The sequence below is a fragment of the Struthio camelus genome, chromosome 1 (genome assembly GCF_040807025.1).
Source record: "Struthio camelus isolate bStrCam1 chromosome 1, bStrCam1.hap1, whole genome shotgun sequence".
Classification (NCBI taxonomy): Eukaryota; Metazoa; Chordata; class Aves; order Struthioniformes; family Struthionidae; genus Struthio; species Struthio camelus.
In genome coordinates, this window is record NC_090942.1 from 65,789,682 (window position 1) to 65,806,111 (window position 16,430).

The following is a 16,430-nucleotide window of genomic DNA, read 5'->3' on the forward strand; positions in this document are numbered from 1 at the left end:
CATGAGAGAGATTTCAAAGAAGTTCTATAAAGGATCTATTCAAACAGAGCAGCACATGATTATTCCTTAAAATAAGGTGGTGGTATCTCATTCTAAATTAAAAGAAAATATTGGGCATGAGATAATACCTGTGAAGGCACCACAACATACACATTCTTTTGTAATTGAAATTTTATATAATGAAGAAGGCTGGCTGAATAATTTCCAGTGTAACACTTTTTTAAACTTTGATATAATATTTTCCAACTTAAATCTGGGGGAGCTGCTAATTTTATTTTCAAAAAATACATGAAAAACACATTCAGATATTCATCTTAACTTGTAATCCTGTTAACTGAAATATAGAATAGTTGATATTATTCCTTAGAATATATTTATGCTGACTTATTTTTTGTTTTTACTCTTTCAGAGGAGAAAAGTTAATTTGCTTTGATTTGAAATATCAGAATTTCCTAAAGAATGGAAATACTGAGTTTTTAGGCCAGCCAAAGTTGTTATTTCATAGCCTCTGTGAAAGCAGCTTGGTCATAATTAATTTTCAATGATAGAAATAGTTGATAACCACACTTAGTGCTAATCAGTGCCATGATTGTGAACCTCCTCTGAAGGACCAAGGACTGAATGAACATAGAAGCCGAATTGCCCTCTGACTGTTAGCAGTAATCCCTTGATGTCAAGGTTAAAGTATACTAACAAAATAATATTGGGTAGTGGACTGCCATCTACTATGGATAAACAGGTCAGTCTCCAGAGGTGGCTGAATGCACACAAGATGTATGTTTAACTTTTTTTTTTTGTTTTCCCTTTTTTTTTTTTCCTTCTCTTTCTGAGAGTGTTCTATGTCTGGAAGTCTGCCTCTGGAGCTACTGGTAGGTTCCACCTTGTTAATCCGGAAAAATGAGGTTGCCACTTATTGGACACTAACTAGCTTTATACAAAGGATGAAACTGATCTCTGATTTTTAGGGCTGGAAGAGCTTCTGCCTTCAGGAGATGTTTATCTGTTGTTCTGCTGTTTCTGCTGCTACTTTCTCCTTCCAACCACGAAGCAGTCAGATCAGCATTTACACTCAATGAGGGGTACCAAAGAGGCGCGTGCTGATCTCTCCCAGCGTGTTCTGGTCACTGGACTTGGGCCGTGGCCTGCTTAGGTCTATGGGGATGATGGTTTAATGGAAGTCAAATTTTTGTGACATATAGCTCTCAGGACTAAACATATCCCATCCAACTAATCCTGGCAAGGGAGAGGGAGGCAGCCAGCATATTTATAAGGGCTGCATGTGGAGGGTCAATGGCTATCCTCTCTCCAAGACTGAAGAGTGTTGATAACTACAATGTGAAAAAGAATATATCTGATATACAAGACAGTATTTATTATAATAAATTACATCTGGGCAATGGATTGCTGCCTTGTCTGTCAAAGAACAGTGTCTGCTTGTGCTGTTCCCGACATCTGACTCCCACAGGATTTAAGAACTTTCTTGGGAAGAGACCATGTGAGTGTGCAGTTCTCGCTATTAAGACTAATGCATTTCCTTCTAATGGCCCTGCTGTGATGAATCAGCCCCCATGTATAAGTGTTGATGGTGGTGTCACTTTTTACTAACTCTTGAAAAAACTGAGTACTGATATGTGTGAAGAAGTCAATGTAAGGAAGGGAAGAGTTATTTTCAACGGATAATTTTAGGCTAGGGAGACTACCCTCCCTTGATGTTTTCAATAGTCATTAGCAAGAGAAAGTCTCCTCCAGAGGACAATTTTGCCTGCCTAATTCAGGTTCTGGCTCCAAACGGTCCCCTGGAAGAGCCCATCTCTATTGACTGCAGAGAAAGTCTGCAAAGAGCAGTCTTTCAGAGCTAAAATTAGCTTTTGCGTGGACCCCTCCAACAAAGAAGATGAGTAGACATATATGCTTGTTAGTGTTTAACAAATATTTCCAAAGAAAAAATGCAAAACCTAGGAAATATATTTGTAAAAAGCATGTTTTTTCAGTATGAGGGTTTGTTGGATATTGAGTGGGGTTTTTTGGTTAATTTGTTTCTTCTTCTTTTTTTTTTTTTTAAAAGAGGAAAATCTAGCTTGAAGTGGAGGTGATGACTTTTGCTGGATGTTGGCAAGTATGTCAGTTTTTAAAAGTGCTGCAGTAGCTCTACAGCCAAATGGAGATGTTGCCATTTTGCCTGCTGTGATCTGCATCTTTAAAAGGCAATCCTTTGCCAGCTGCAAGGGCAGCTGGGAAACGGTTGGCATCTTGCATTTCAGTCCCCGGACAGAATGCTAAAGTAAAGCTCTGTGTTCTCCTTCCCTTTTCTATGGAATCTGGGTAATTTTTCATGTTTTCTTTAAACTACAGTAAATTGCCAGGAAAGTAAAACCTGTGGATTGCCCAAGACTGCTCCGATCTCTGAGGATCCTCTCCTTAATGATTCAGAGTAAAACCTGGATATACCACAGGCTGGTGAAAGAGGCATGTATTGAGAAGGGGGTACTCATGTCCCTGTGCAGTTCCTGGTGCCTGTCCTATGGGCCAGCCTTATTTTTTGCTATTAGTTTAACTCTTGCTGGTACCTAACTCATTTACCTGGTCTGAACGATGCAAACTAAACTTGTTGGGGGGGGGGGGGGAGTGGTGGAATGGAAACAAGGCATCTTTATCTTGAATATGTTACATCTCAAAATGATGATGATATGCTGAATAGTACCTGGGTGGTTGATATTTGACCTCTTTGTTCTTTTCTCTTCTTCTTTTTTTTTTTTTTTCCATTTACTGGGAGCTTAAATAGAGCAGTAATGCAGAAAGACTAGAGAAGGGTGATGTAAATCACTTAAGGCATTTGAGCGTATTTGTGATTATTCTGCAGCAAGAAAGATGACAGACTGCAGTTATTTAGTTTAAGAGTAGAAGAAAAGATGATAGAATAAGTGAGCTTAGGGGCTCTTCCTTTCTGTGCCCTACATGATTGTTTTGTGTGCCTTTAATAAGGGGTTCACTGCTGCGGGACATCACTGAAGGAAAATGTTTAGTAGGAGCCAAAGAAGGATTAGGCTTTTATATGAACATGAATCATATTCCTAGCACGTCTGACTGCTGCGTGCCCTCGCAATGTCACAAAAGTTGCCAACGCCCTCTTGCTTCGAGGGAGCAGGTGAATCCCTTGCAAGGGCTGGGGAGGAATCATCCCCGCACAGTACTGCTCTCCATCCTTCACCGGGTGCACCGCTGCTCCCGTTTCTGCTCGCTGCCCTTTTAAAATATTGGGTATTGATGCGATCTTGAAAAGAGAGTACTTGACTTCATGGGTCGGTGATTTGATCAAGTCTGGCAGCTGCGACGGACCTGCACAAATGAATAAGAAGCTAATTCTGTTCCCCGATCTCAAATTCTGATCTTGTTTGTGACATCATAAAAGGTTGCCATAGAAACAATTATGGTGTCATAAAAAGAGGATTAATGATGAGTTTAAGTGAGGAATAAGCAGCTGGAACAGATGAACTTATTTTAAAATAACTTCCATCTCCTCTGAAAGCTACTGTTTTTATCCGTTAAAGATATTGTTCCAAATAAAGAATGATGGGCAAGAAGAAATTCAGTAAATGCACGCTGAAGCAAATACACACTGAATAAACCATGTGTATTCAGTAAATACACGCTGAACAGATGTGTAGCCAAAAGGATATTGCTCCAAGTTTCTGGGAGCTATCAGGAGGCTTCATTGTAAAGGAAGTCTCACTTACAGAGCAGCTAGAAGGAGCAACAGATCTCCTTTCTGACCTGGACTTTTCCAGGTGTGAACCCACACTTGTTTCCTTTGTGAATCTTTGTTGTTGCTATGCTTTTCAGTGTGGAAAACTATGTGCAAAACGTTGAGTTACTTCTGCAGCATCAATATCCGTGCCGGCTGCTTTGCCCTCTCAGGCGTTCTTGCCTACTCCCTCAGAGCGAGCCCAGAACTGCTCGGCTTGACTCTTCTGCTGCTCTTTGCTGTTCTGACCCGAACCACTCAGGCTATAATGTGTTAGCAGAAGGGCCGTCAAAGAGAATTATTAATACATAAGAGGAGACTGAAAATAGTAATGAATAGCTGAGGGTACACTGGGGATGAAACTGCTGGCAAGAAACTGCCTGAGGGTTTGTGTGTGGGTGTAAGTTGGCGCTTCTGATTTGTCTCTTGCTTTTGTGACGTTCCCTTAACTCTTTTTTGTCTCCCTCTTTCTCTCTCTGCTTGGTGTTTCTTTTATGAGCCGGAGAAGAGGGTATGTTTCTGCTGCGTGCGAACTGAAATGCAGCACTCCTGATCGTTTTCCAGGGATACAACTGTCTTGCTCATAGCCACAATATTGCCCTTTGCTGTGACTTTCTAAGAGGAGTGGGAATAGCTCTGTCTGGTTCATATCACTGAGCGTTCAAGGATAGCTACTCTTGCATCCACTGTCACCATCTGTGGAAATCATTACTGAAGTGCAACAGTTTGCTAACAGAGTGATCTGTATGCCAGGTGTCTCTGTGACGCCATGCTAGGGTCACCCCTCTGCCTTGGTGCGTTCCCGGAGGTCTCCCTGGGCCAGGCCCTGCTCTTGGCCCTGGCATACCACGCACAAGCTGCAACAGCAACTTTCCGAAGCTGTTTCTGGGAGGAATGACAAATGCTGGGAACTGCTGAAATGTTTTCAAAACACTCCACAGAAATAAATTAATCCCTGCAGCATCACTGGGGTGGGCAGGGGGTGAGCTGTTAGCCTGTTACCTCGGGAGATGAAATTCAGGAATAAAGGCTAAAGTATGAATTTTTCAAAAGTTTGCCAAAGGGGTAAATAGCTCTTTTGGATGCCTGTTTGAGGACACAGATAAGCATGGGCACCTAAGAGATTTTTTTTTTTTTTTCCCCTAATGGTTTTTAGCCAGGCTGATGAGCTTCCCCATGTTATCAAGGATCGTTTTGGGTGTAGTACAGCTAGGGCGTTAAGCAATCTGGAGACTGGATAATCTCAGCAGCACTGTGGTGTGTGCTCAGTCACTGTTCCTGAACTGCAAAACTTTGTTTTGCCATAGGCAAACCAAAACGGTAGAGGCAGAGGTTTGGATGCTTTTTCACTTACTGCTGCCTTCCTGGTATAGTTTCCTTGCTGTCTTCTCTTCTGAAGCCGTTGACCTCCGTTCCTCTCAGTTGAGGCAGCCCAGTGTACAGCTTTTCTCCTCAATCTGCCCTTGTATTCCCAGCCACAGGGACTGCTTGCCAAAGAACCTACCTTGGTGGTGTTATCCAGCCCTTTGGGAAGGGAGACTTAAAAATGCCATGAGTAGTGCTAGAGCTAGTCCTTTCCTCTGCAGAAGGAATCTTCTTTCTCCTCTTCTGCTCCCTGCACCGGAACAAGTGTCGCTCCCATAAGCTTTGGTGTCACTGAGTATCATTTACCTGAAGCCCTTTCTTGGATGCAAAATGGTGTTCAAGAAAATCTCTCTTGCAAGTAAAAGCATATTTGCTGTGGCATGGGCAGGGGGGAAAGGTGTTGCAGCTGCCCCCTTCAGCTGAGTGGTTGGTGTCTGCGTCAGAGCAGGGTGAACAGCTGCTGCACAAAGGCTATTCCAAGCAAAGTCACTTCTGGGTCTCCACACCGCTCGTACGTTTCTAGGCTTATTTGAACAACCTACCTCTCTTTCAATTTTATTCCCCATTGTGCTATATAAATACGCAGCCCATGGGGTTGAATGGCAGGACCAGTTCTTCCCAGAATATGTGCTTTCCCAAAATTTAATTGTGCCCAAAAGAAGGAAAGTGAAGTGGCCATAGGCTTTGCAGCACCCCATGTCCCCTGGGAATGCAGTTTCCTGACTGAAATACGTGTAAGAACTCTTCTAATGGATAGACAGGTATTCTAGAAAGTAGACACATGATGTTTTTATACTGTATGGATATTTTGGAGAAGACCTCTGGGCTCTGAAGTCCCAGAGCAGTAAATGGAGGGCAGGGCAGCACAAAAAGCCCAAAGCAGATGGCTGAGGCCAGCACAGACTGCTACAAACTGGGCTCCAGTAGGGAGCTAAGACTCTCTGCTGCTTAGACCTGGGTTGTTCCCTTCAGAAAGAGGTGATGGAGTTGAGTTTCCTACTGGATCAAAATAGTAATTGGGTGGGGAATAGCTAGGAGGGCCCATCAGCTTCACCAGAAGGACGAGCTGTGCCCACCGTTGGGGATGTTACCTTAGATAATTAGAGATTTTTGTTTAATCTTCAGTAATTGGAGAATGCGATGCCCAAGTAACTACCAATTTTTGTCCCCACCTATGCTTATCTGGAGGCCCCTAAGCTTCTTCCTACGTATATGCAGGTGTGGGGCTGTGGCCTGTCCTGGGAACCCCTCAGGTCGGTGCTTGGCTCGCTGGTTTGTGCCAGTGACTGGGTACAGGCTGTGCAGGGACCTCAGCTCATGGACACCTGCTGCGAGCTCGGAGGTTTGAGCAGGAGGGGATGGATGGTCTGTTATTCTGGTGCCAGGACTCCTGTCAGTGTTTGCTGCTTGTTTTTGTCTGACAGATGCGTTACGCAGGCTCTTCCAAACTTTGTGGGTTAAGGAAACAGTGTGCTGAGATAAAAAGAGGGTTGATTGGTCTGATATGCATCTTTTGTATATACTAACTGTAATTGCTACATGCGTAAAGCATTGGATAAGCACATCTTGGTTCAGAATTGGAGACGTGTGCCTGTCTACATATGACATACGGTCAGTGAGAGGGCATAGATATGTGCTTCTGAGCTGGGCAGGAGAGCATTACTCACAAGTGGTCACATGGAGCTGACAAACTGTCGAGGCATATGATAAATTGGACCTTTGACTACCTCATCGCAGAGAAAAACTGAGCCTCACTCTCCACGGAGTACTCACTCTCATACTGGGGTTGGCGATGGAAGTGCCCCTCATGACATTAGAACTTATCATGTGCCCCTGTTGTACATAGGGAGCTGAATGAGGGCTGTTGCTGCTTTCAAACTAAGTATGAAATACATTTCCAGGTTAGCACAACTTTTCTCAAGTCACCTTGTCCGTGCACTATACTGTGGGGATTGGCACTGGATGCTTCCAGTGTATTCTGCTTCTGAGTAAAAGGTTTTCTAGAGAATATTTCTGCCTGCTTGGCTAGCAAATGTTTCCAGGTGATCACGAAGACCCTCACTTTCAGTGGACACAAGAGCTTAAACACAGCCTGAACTCAAAACACATGGGTGCCACAGGTCTGGGTGCTGATTGCTGCCAGAGCAGAGAGGAAGTACATTAAGCAAGGGGAATTTTTCTGTCTGTTGATATATAGGTGAGAATCATGAGCAAGAATGGTTGTATTGTGTGCCCTTACATGGGCATCTCACAGTCCCCACACCATGTTTTCCGAAACAAGGGCTCAAGGTAAGGCTGCCTCAGCTTCTATCACTTCAAATCAACTTGTGGTTACCTAGTCACCCGCCCTCCCCCAACTAGTCTTTTACTCTCCTTTTCATTTAATCAGAAGTAGTTTTTCTAAAAAAAAAAAAAAAAAAAAAAAAAAAAAAAAAAACCCAAACCTATTAAAGAGCTATTTAAATTCTAGGCTACAAATTTGTATTTGTTTTGCATTAGTTGAGACTGAAGTCTGCTACCACTTGTAAGTAATGTAAACACTTGTGCATGAGAGACACTTGTGTGCTTCAAATGGGCAAAACTTTGTTAGTGTGTGGGGTTTTTTGTTTTTGTTTTTTTGTTTTTAAGCAATCTCCACAGCTAGGTCAAGGCCATGCTCTGAGGCTAAACCTGAGACCTTTCAAAGAAGATTGAAGGGAAACAATCTCCCAGCTTCCATTAATTTCAATGGGATCTGCTCCCTCCCCCTGCCACCATGCTTCAGCTTTCTCAGATTTCTGTGGAAATCTGTTGAAGTTTGATTTATCAGATCCAGCTCACAGGAGCCTTTCCTGGGTCAGGTTATATGACTGTAATAAGGATGCTTACGGTGCTGCTGCCTGTGCTGTCCTTTCTGCATGAACTGGGGACTTCCCGCGGGTGAAGTGGTGGCAGTTTATATTAGACCAGAATTTGGGCCTCACTTTTTAGGGCTCCCCTTCTTGGATGCCTTACTGGTATTAAGTACTAAATTCTACACCAAGTTATGTGTAAATGGAAAATTATTTTTAGGATTGTTATTTCATTTCTGAAATGGTCCTGCTTGGTTTTATTACAAAGATTTTGATGAAGCTAAATGAGAAAAAGAAACCCCTCTAGCAAAATATCTCTTACTGAGCTCCCCTCTTCATCTGAATCTAGGAGTATGGAAGTGCAAATCTGTCTCTTGCTGAAAAATTTTCATTTCTGTTCTAGTTTGTAATAGGTCTCTGGGTGCTGTAACAATTTTCCTTTCTCTGTCGATTTATCCTGAGCATTTCTCAATGGTCTGGAACTGAATTGATGTTTAAATTACATTTTGTTTTCTCTTGTGTTCCCCTTGCATGCAGTACAAGGGATGGCTAAGCCAGCCACTGACCAAAATGAGCTATGGAGATCAAAGTGTTAAATGTGAGTCAGAGACTATCTTTCATTAGAGGGTGAGTCAGCTTTGGTTTTAAAAAAAGACATTTTAAAGAAACTGTTTGGAAAAAAAAAATGCTGAATGGAAATATTTCAGAAGAGTCTCTCCATCTCAGAGAAGATGGGGATTTATTTATCTCCATGCAGAAATGATAGCAAGTGTTTAAAAGTAGTAGTAACGATGAGATCATTCTAAATTGCAGGTGCTTGTATGGGAGCATCACGCCCAGTGTTGGTCATTTATAGCAGAAACAGCAGATGAATTCAAGGTGAAGGAATAGATCAAGGTCAGCAATGCAAGCAGAGGTCAGTGGGTCCCTTGATTTACTTGGCAGAGATGCCTGAAAAATGTGGTTGTTGGGACATCCCAGGAAGGAAAAAGACTGAATTGCTGCCTGGCCAAGCTGGCTCAGCGATCTTTGGAGCCGGACTTGAGAGTATAACAAGCATCTGTGGTCACTTGTCTTTCCCCTTGGCCGCCAAAGCCTTGGCGAGCTGCAGAAGGTAGTGCTCTGACCAGCCGGCTGTGGGAAGATTTCTTTTTTGCGTGCACTGAAATTCAGCCATTTTCGTAGGAGGTTAGTAGGTGTTACAGGAAGTGTGCGTTTAGGGAATGGAAAGATTAAAGAGTTGACAGCCATCTGTGACAGCTCTTTCCTCTCTAGATTTCTGTTATACCTGCTTTCCATATTTCATAGCATTGCCTTTTAGAAAAAGAGAGGATCAGCCCAAAGGGGTAATCCTCAGTTCCACAGAGCTGGGAAACACTAGCAGTGAAGAACTTGATGATATGTGACAAAAAATAGCATATGAACCAGCTAAACAGCCATCCAAATTCCCTGTAAAAATAGCATATTGACAAAAATCGGAAGAGTTGCCATTACCATGGGGTAGAGTATTTCTGTGCGCTGTGAATTAAGTAAATTCGTTCCTGAAGCTGCTCTGACTTTCTGCATGGCTGTAAGCAAAGCTCCCAGTGTTTCTGAGATGAATATAATAACTTCTTCCTACTTGTGCAAAGATGTACCAGCAATACGTGGTAGTGTATCATTATGTGCTTTGCCTGACTTTGTCACATATTGTGAAAGTCTATGACACTTGGAGCTTTTAGAAGAGCGACAGTGGTTGTCATTTTCTCTGAGGCAAAAGCAAGGGATACTTGATCTCCCACTATAACTCTTCACATTTGCAGTCTGTGAACTTATTTACAATAAGATTTCAGGAGGATCTAGAAATTTCATGGGTTTTGCTTGCTCTGTTTTTACTTGCTGTCATGACATTCAAATGTTGTCAGATCCTCCATGGAAAAATTAAGCCAAGGAGGTTTGGTTTTTTTTTTTCCCTTTTAGGAGTAACCACTACTCATGTTTTGACCTAAATATAAAAATTGGGAAGGGAAGTGGAGTCTGTTGATATGACAGATGTTCCAGTGGTGTCTCGGAGCCACCTCCTCTCTCCTCTGTCTTTCTCCTGCTCAAGTACACCAGGGCGGTCGCTGGTGCTCCTCAAGCCTCCCAGGGTTGACTGCTTTCCTGCTGTTGTGTTGGCCAGCCCATGTGGTCAGCAAGAGAGACGGGCACTGCATGCCGGGGACAGGAGGTGCAGGAGCTGGCAGAAGTCCTCAGGAATGTGGGACCGGTGGAAAGAAAAGCATCCCTGGAATATACAGAGGTTGGAAGCTTCTATATTCGCTTGTGTGCACACATGTACATGTATGTTATCCAAGTTGTTGCAATGTGTGTATTAGTACATTGTCTCTAAGTTTGCAATAATGGAGTTTATCTAGTAGAGAAACAAAGATATGCTTAAGGTTAAAGGATTAACCCTGTTAGTTTCTGTCATGACAATTTGAGTGAGGAGCCAAGGGGAAATTTTCTCTATAAATGTCACTAAGGACTGAAACTGCTTTAGATGGATGGTGTAGAACACTAGAAGTGCTGGGGTGTGACGAAGGACTTAACAGACTCTGAATAATGTTACGCTTTTAATAACCTCTTGTGAATTTATGCCTTGAAGTGCAAAAACTTTAGAGGGGTTTTGTCAAGGGTGAGAGGACCCAAATTTGACCTGCCCTGAGAATGAAATTTGTTTTAAGGCTTCTTATCTCTGCATTTCTCGTTTGTTCTACTGTTAGGACTGTGATGTTCTGGATATGGCAGATAGTCTGCTGTTGACTCATTGGCAGTAGGCACAGAAAGTTGGGTTACCTTGTGACTGCTGGCATGCTGAAGCAATCTTTCCTCTATGCCTGTCCCTGCAGTTACTTGTCTGGATGAATCCAGTGCTCATATGCAATGATTCTTTTTTCCCCCATTTGAACAGTGGGTGGAATTCCTAAGAGCTGGATTTCAGTTTTTCCTCTCTTTATTGTTAAATCAACCCGATTGTGCAAGTTTAGCACTCTCACAAACTTACAAACTTAGTTTTGGAACCCCTAGAAATTTCATGCCATAAACTCTTTGTAGTCAAGTTGTTTTTCCTTGTGGAATACAGTCACATCACAGTGATTTGGAAGACAAGGAGTTGAGTTTGTAGAAGGGAAGCTCCCTGTAAACCACAGCACAGTGGATATTAAATACAGAATAATTTGGGACAAAGGAAACCCAATTTTTGGTTTGTTTTTCACTGACTGGTCTTAAGGTTGGGTGTAGCTCTTTATAAATGTTGTTTAGTTGATGAGTTCATTATCTTCTCTTTTCTCACCTACTCAGTTACAAGATGGAGCCTGAGCAAGGTTTGCTCCAGCTGTGTTGCCTCAGGACCTCTCTTCACTGAATTCACCTACAGGAAGGCATTTAATATTACAAGCCCCCTTCATCCTGGGTTCTTGGCTATTAAGCCCTCACGTTGTGTGCTCTTGTTGTTGTTGTGTTCCCCTCCCTGCCCCCCATTAGCTCCCTAGATCCCACCTCTTTTACTCTGGCTCTTAGTCCCCTTTGAATAGGCCTATATTCAGATCTTTTCCTATCTCAGTCTCTGGTGTCAAACTCTTCCTTTGGGATGGATTTCTACACTGTCTTTCCAGGACCTTCATTCTGCTAAACAGTATAGACCACCTAATAATATTCTCACTCTGCAGATGCAAAGACTTAAATAAAAAAAATTTGAGAAGTATCCCACACTACATAAGAAACCAGGGTCTGACCTAGTATTAAAAAGCAGGATTAAATTACTGTTATGTGCTTGTGTAGTATCTGACTTGGCATGCGTTAGTCCAACAGCCTCTTGGTGATTCCGCTGCTGTGGATTGTCACTGCTTTGGGTCCTATTGACCAGCTGTGATTTGGTAGCGTATTTTTTTGATTTTGAATGTATATAGCTGATTGTGTGAGGAGCTGTAGTTGTGGTCCAAGACTCTGCACACTGTCCATGTGCCTGTTATGTTCTCATTTTCAAGTTTCACTGAGGTTTTTTTGTTTTTCAGGTTTTTTGGGTGATTATGACAAGTGATGGCAGTGTGAAACCTAAAATGGTACTACATTTGATTTTCATTTCACTGTATGTGGTATCTCTAAGTTAAAGTGATTTGCCTACCTAAGTATATAAGCACTCAGCATTCATTGGGTTTTTAAAGTTGGGAAAGGTCTAATGCCATCTACCAGGAAATCAAATTGTATATAACTGAATATAATACAGCAAAAATTGTTCTGGGTCTTTCTCATACTATAAAAAAGTATTCTATTTCATGGTTATGACCTAAGAGCCATGAAAGTTAGGCTTCTGATGAAATTGGTTGTGAATTTTATTTTTTAAATTGAATACCTAGCTGGCAGTGAGGTTTCTGCTAGATTGGTTCTTTTCTCTGTATGCCTTTTCCCCCCCCCCCTCTTTGGTTGTTGATGGTGATATAAAGTAAGTGTTTACTGTTCTGATTTGGTGTTGTGGTAGAAGAAGAGAAAAAATAATTTTGGATAGGTCTTTTTACTTCTGTTCAAGCGTGCTTCATAGAAAGAAGCTGTTTTCCTTCATCCCAGAAAGTATATATATTGGAAATAACTATTTGCCCTAGTCCTGTGAGTTTTAGGTTCTGGTAAGGCTGCTGCTGGAAGTAATGGATATTTCAGATGTGGTATGGTCCAAGATCATCAGCATGTGTTGCTACTTTTGTTTTCTCTTTTGATGTCTACTTGTGCTCCCCCCAGCTCTGTGGGAAAGTAGGGATTGATGGGGTGATGAACTGATGAGTCAGTGTGTTTGTGGGGGCAAAAGAGGAAAGGTGTGTTGTGTGACATGTTGCATGGATTGCTCTAGGAGGTAATGTTTGAACCTCCCGAGGACAATAATGCTGTCTGTGTCTCGGCTCCTGCTCTACAGTCAAATCTGAAGAAAGGATGGAGGCAAGGGAATGGATGTGTCATGTTCTGAATTTAAATAGCGGTGATGCTGATGATGGTAGTTTTCTCGGAAATGATACAGCAATGGGATGGGAAGCTAAAATGCTGTTAAAGGCATCAACTGGCTGATTTGAAGCTGTTGTGTATAAAAATAATAATTAAAAAAATCTTAAAAAGCAAGCAACCTCACTCCCCACCCTCACCCTATCCCAAACACCCTCTAAATCCCAGAACTCTAGCTCTATTTCAGGACTTGATTGATCACAAACTTCCTGGAATGAAGGAGAGGGCTCAAGGAGGATGTTAAATTTGGATATTCAAAGATGTTAATTGCAATAGAACCAATTTTCTGATGAGAGCTCTTCTCCACAGAGAAGTAGTCTCATCATTGTAAAAACGCCACTATAATTAACAGAAGCTGGAGTGCTTGCTGGCAGCTCATCACAGACAGAGGCCTAGGTTAGTATGTGTCCAGAAGTCAGTGTCCTTTTGCAGGACTGATATCTTCAGGTTCAGAGATGAGGTATCCTGGCCAGGTGGTTTAGCTGCTGCCACTCTGTTATTGTTCATGCCTTAACTGTTCTCTGAATATTGGACTTGTAATTCATTTGTCCGGTTATCAGGACGTATAATTAGCCTGTTTAAGCATCTTCTTTGAGCCAAGCAATCTGGCAGCTTTCCAGGGTGTGAAATATGCAACCCAACAGAAAACCTGAAGAAGTGAAGAGGCCAACCTTCCACTTTCTCCTATGTTTCTTTTCCCAAGTTTTATTTCCTTCTGATTATATGTTTTATGAGCCAGGTTTACACTGCATGTTTGGATACTGAGAAGAAGATACATGCTATGTGTCTGTTGCCTTTAACTCCTGTTTTTCAGAAAGCAGAATAGTGCAGGGCAAATTAGAAAACTGTTCAACTGGAAAAGATGGTTGGAAGAGCTGCAGTGCAATTAATGAAGGGATCTTTCACCTGAGACCACCACAGTTAAAATTCTCTCTCAGGTCTCCAAAGGGGTCACTGTCTTATGCACATCACAAATCAGTTGGACCTGAGAGTCATTGCTCAAGAAAGACTTTCACAGTAGACTGGGAAGAAGTGGTGCATGTCAAATACAGCTTCACAGGTCAGGGAAACAGCAAAACCGTTTGCAAAGAAAGTGAAGCCATTTGCCTTGCACCAGGTGTTTCTAGCAGTCTGTCAGTGGGTTATGAAATGAAGGTGCACAGAAGTATGCTTCAAAAGTAAACACTTTCTCTTTCTTAATCAGTACAAAAGTATCATGGAAAATGAATTTAAGAACGACTACATTTGGCACCAAGGATACAAGTTCCCTCTTTAAATCTGGGCTGTGCATGCCTTAAACTTTGTCCTCAGAAATCCTCAGCCTGATTCCCTACTCCCACCTGACACTGCTGGAATTAGACATCTGTCCCCTTTCCTACCTTAGCTACCCACAGCTCAGCAAGCCCCTGTCTCCTCAGTCTCGAGGCCCTTTCTGAACCAGACAGACAACTCGCTCTACATGTGTCCCTGAATGTCAGGAACATGTTCTCTCTCTCGCCCCGTCCTCCTTCCACATACACATCCCACTCATCTCCACCTGTTGCTGGTCATGGAAAAGCAGGAACAAAAGCAAGAGTGAGCATGTGCACAGGAGCCCTACACTGCTGCAGAGACACTAATCTGAGCAAATCCTCAGCTTCTGCAAAAGCCTGTTTTCCCCTTCATACCAGTTTTCTTTGCTGCTTGTTGTCCTTCTTCTGCCAATAGAGCCTATGGGATCCAGGGCCTGGAGCTGCTTTTCTCTAGGCTTTCCTCAGCCTCTTGTTGCACATATTGTGATCACCCACGCACTGCTGCATATATAGCATCCATAGTCTGGTGTGAAATCGGGGTACTTGCTGGTCCTAAATCCTGAAGACAAGGTTTTGTTCCCTGAAGCTTCTTAAAGAAGAGGCAAATGGTGTGATATACAAATCCCTCTCCTTGCTTGGGACAAAACTGTGCCTTGCTAAGGAGCCTGTAGGTCCCCAAAGTAGTCCATGGAGTTACAGACTGTGGTCTACATTTGGCCTGTGGGTCAGACCTCTATAACACACATACCCCTAGCCACAGCACAGTGCTGCAGCCTCTGCCACGTGCTTGGTCATGGCTATCCTTTTGTTTGTGACAAGCCTTGACTTTGCCTAAAGCTATGCTGGGGGGGGAAGAGAAGTACGTTCCAGCTCCCAACCTGTTTGTCCTGGTGTTTTCAAACACAGATCATAGGGAGATGGCTGAAGGAGACAGGCATGCAAGTGAAAGCTGAGGTCATTTGGGTGGATTTTGACTGCCTCTGTCCTCCCAGGATGGAGGAATGCAAGAACTGTAGGAGGAAAGTTGGATAAGGGAAGGTGATTGGAGGAGGATTTTATATATGTGCAGGACTGTGTGGTTTAATGCACTGAGAGTGTGTTGGAGGTGAAGAACTAGAAAAAGAGAAGTTATCTTAATAAGTCTGAGTCACTGAGAGAGTGGGGGTGGTGGCAGAGAAGCCTTACTGCAGCAGGAATTCATAAACTGAGGAAGACCCTGTGCAAGTTCTGTATGCGATGAGCTGGGGAGGGAAGCAATGAACAAGGCCGTGTAAAGCTCTTGCAAAGAAACCCTCAAGCTCTGTGAAACCCGCCTATTTTGTTACTAGTGCTTATCTCATGAAGTTTGTGAAAATACAGCATGCAAACCTTCTGAGGGACTGGAAGTCTAATTTCAAATAAATAACTAATGATTACTGCTTCCTAGCTAAATCTTGCACAGTTTTCCCCCGGTCCTTGACCGCCTCTTTCTAGTTCTGATATAAACTCAGGGTAAATTCAGTTGTTTTAACTGAGTTCCTTTTTAGGCTTATTCAGCCATGAACCTCTGAGCAAAACTAGAGGTGGGAGGCTCATGGGGATTGAAGCAGAAGAAATAACCCCCACAAAGTTTTATTCCTGATTTGTGCACCTTTTCAGGCTGGAAAGGGGCTAGCAAAGCCACTTAGGATTTTTGTGTTCATCTCTCTGAAAAAGCAAACCTCAAGGAGAACAGGAAGAGACAAAGTAGACAGGGAGAGAAGGTTTAGGCTGAGCTTCAATTTCCTCTCTAAAGATCAGGGGCATGTTTATCAGGAAAAAGAGACTTTTGACAGAGGACAAATTCATTTGAAGTAGGAATCTGCAACATCTTCATCCAGCATACGAATGAACCTCAAGAAAACTTTTTATTTGATTTTTTTTTTTTCTTCCCCACTTGTGAAAATAGGTCTGAAAAAAAGGGTTCCCAGTTTTGTATGTCTCATCTTTCTATTTGTGGGCCTGACTACACAGGCATGAATACAGCTAGAGAAGGCTGCTTGAATGATGTTCCCAGCACTCCTGGGAGTGAGAAGCACCAGGAATGTCAAGAGATCCAGATCCTAAAAAATTAGTTTGGCATAGTTTGGGCTAGTGTGAATAAAGTTAGCATAACAGAGCTGTATGGTTGAGTGCTCACATGAATTGTGCCTGCATTCTGAACTGTGCACCTTA

At 42.7% G+C, this 16,430-nt stretch overlaps 1 protein-coding gene across 3 annotated transcripts in view; it reads left to right on the top strand.

Annotated features, from left to right (window-relative positions):
- DGKI (diacylglycerol kinase iota) overlaps window positions 1-16,430 on the top strand; it is a 227,244-nt gene that overhangs the window by 14,704 nt on the left and 196,110 nt on the right. The window contains exon 1 of one of the 3 annotated variants that reach the window (XM_068945793.1): window positions 10,157-10,219. The exons of the other annotated variants lie outside the window; for them this stretch is intronic. Within the exon in view, the coding sequence (XP_068801894.1) occupies window positions 10,176-10,219 (44 nt within the window). The 5' untranslated portion in view covers window positions 10,157-10,175. Of the gene's footprint in view, window positions 1-10,156; window positions 10,220-16,430 lie in introns of those variants that run through there. 3 annotated transcript variants of the gene reach the window in all.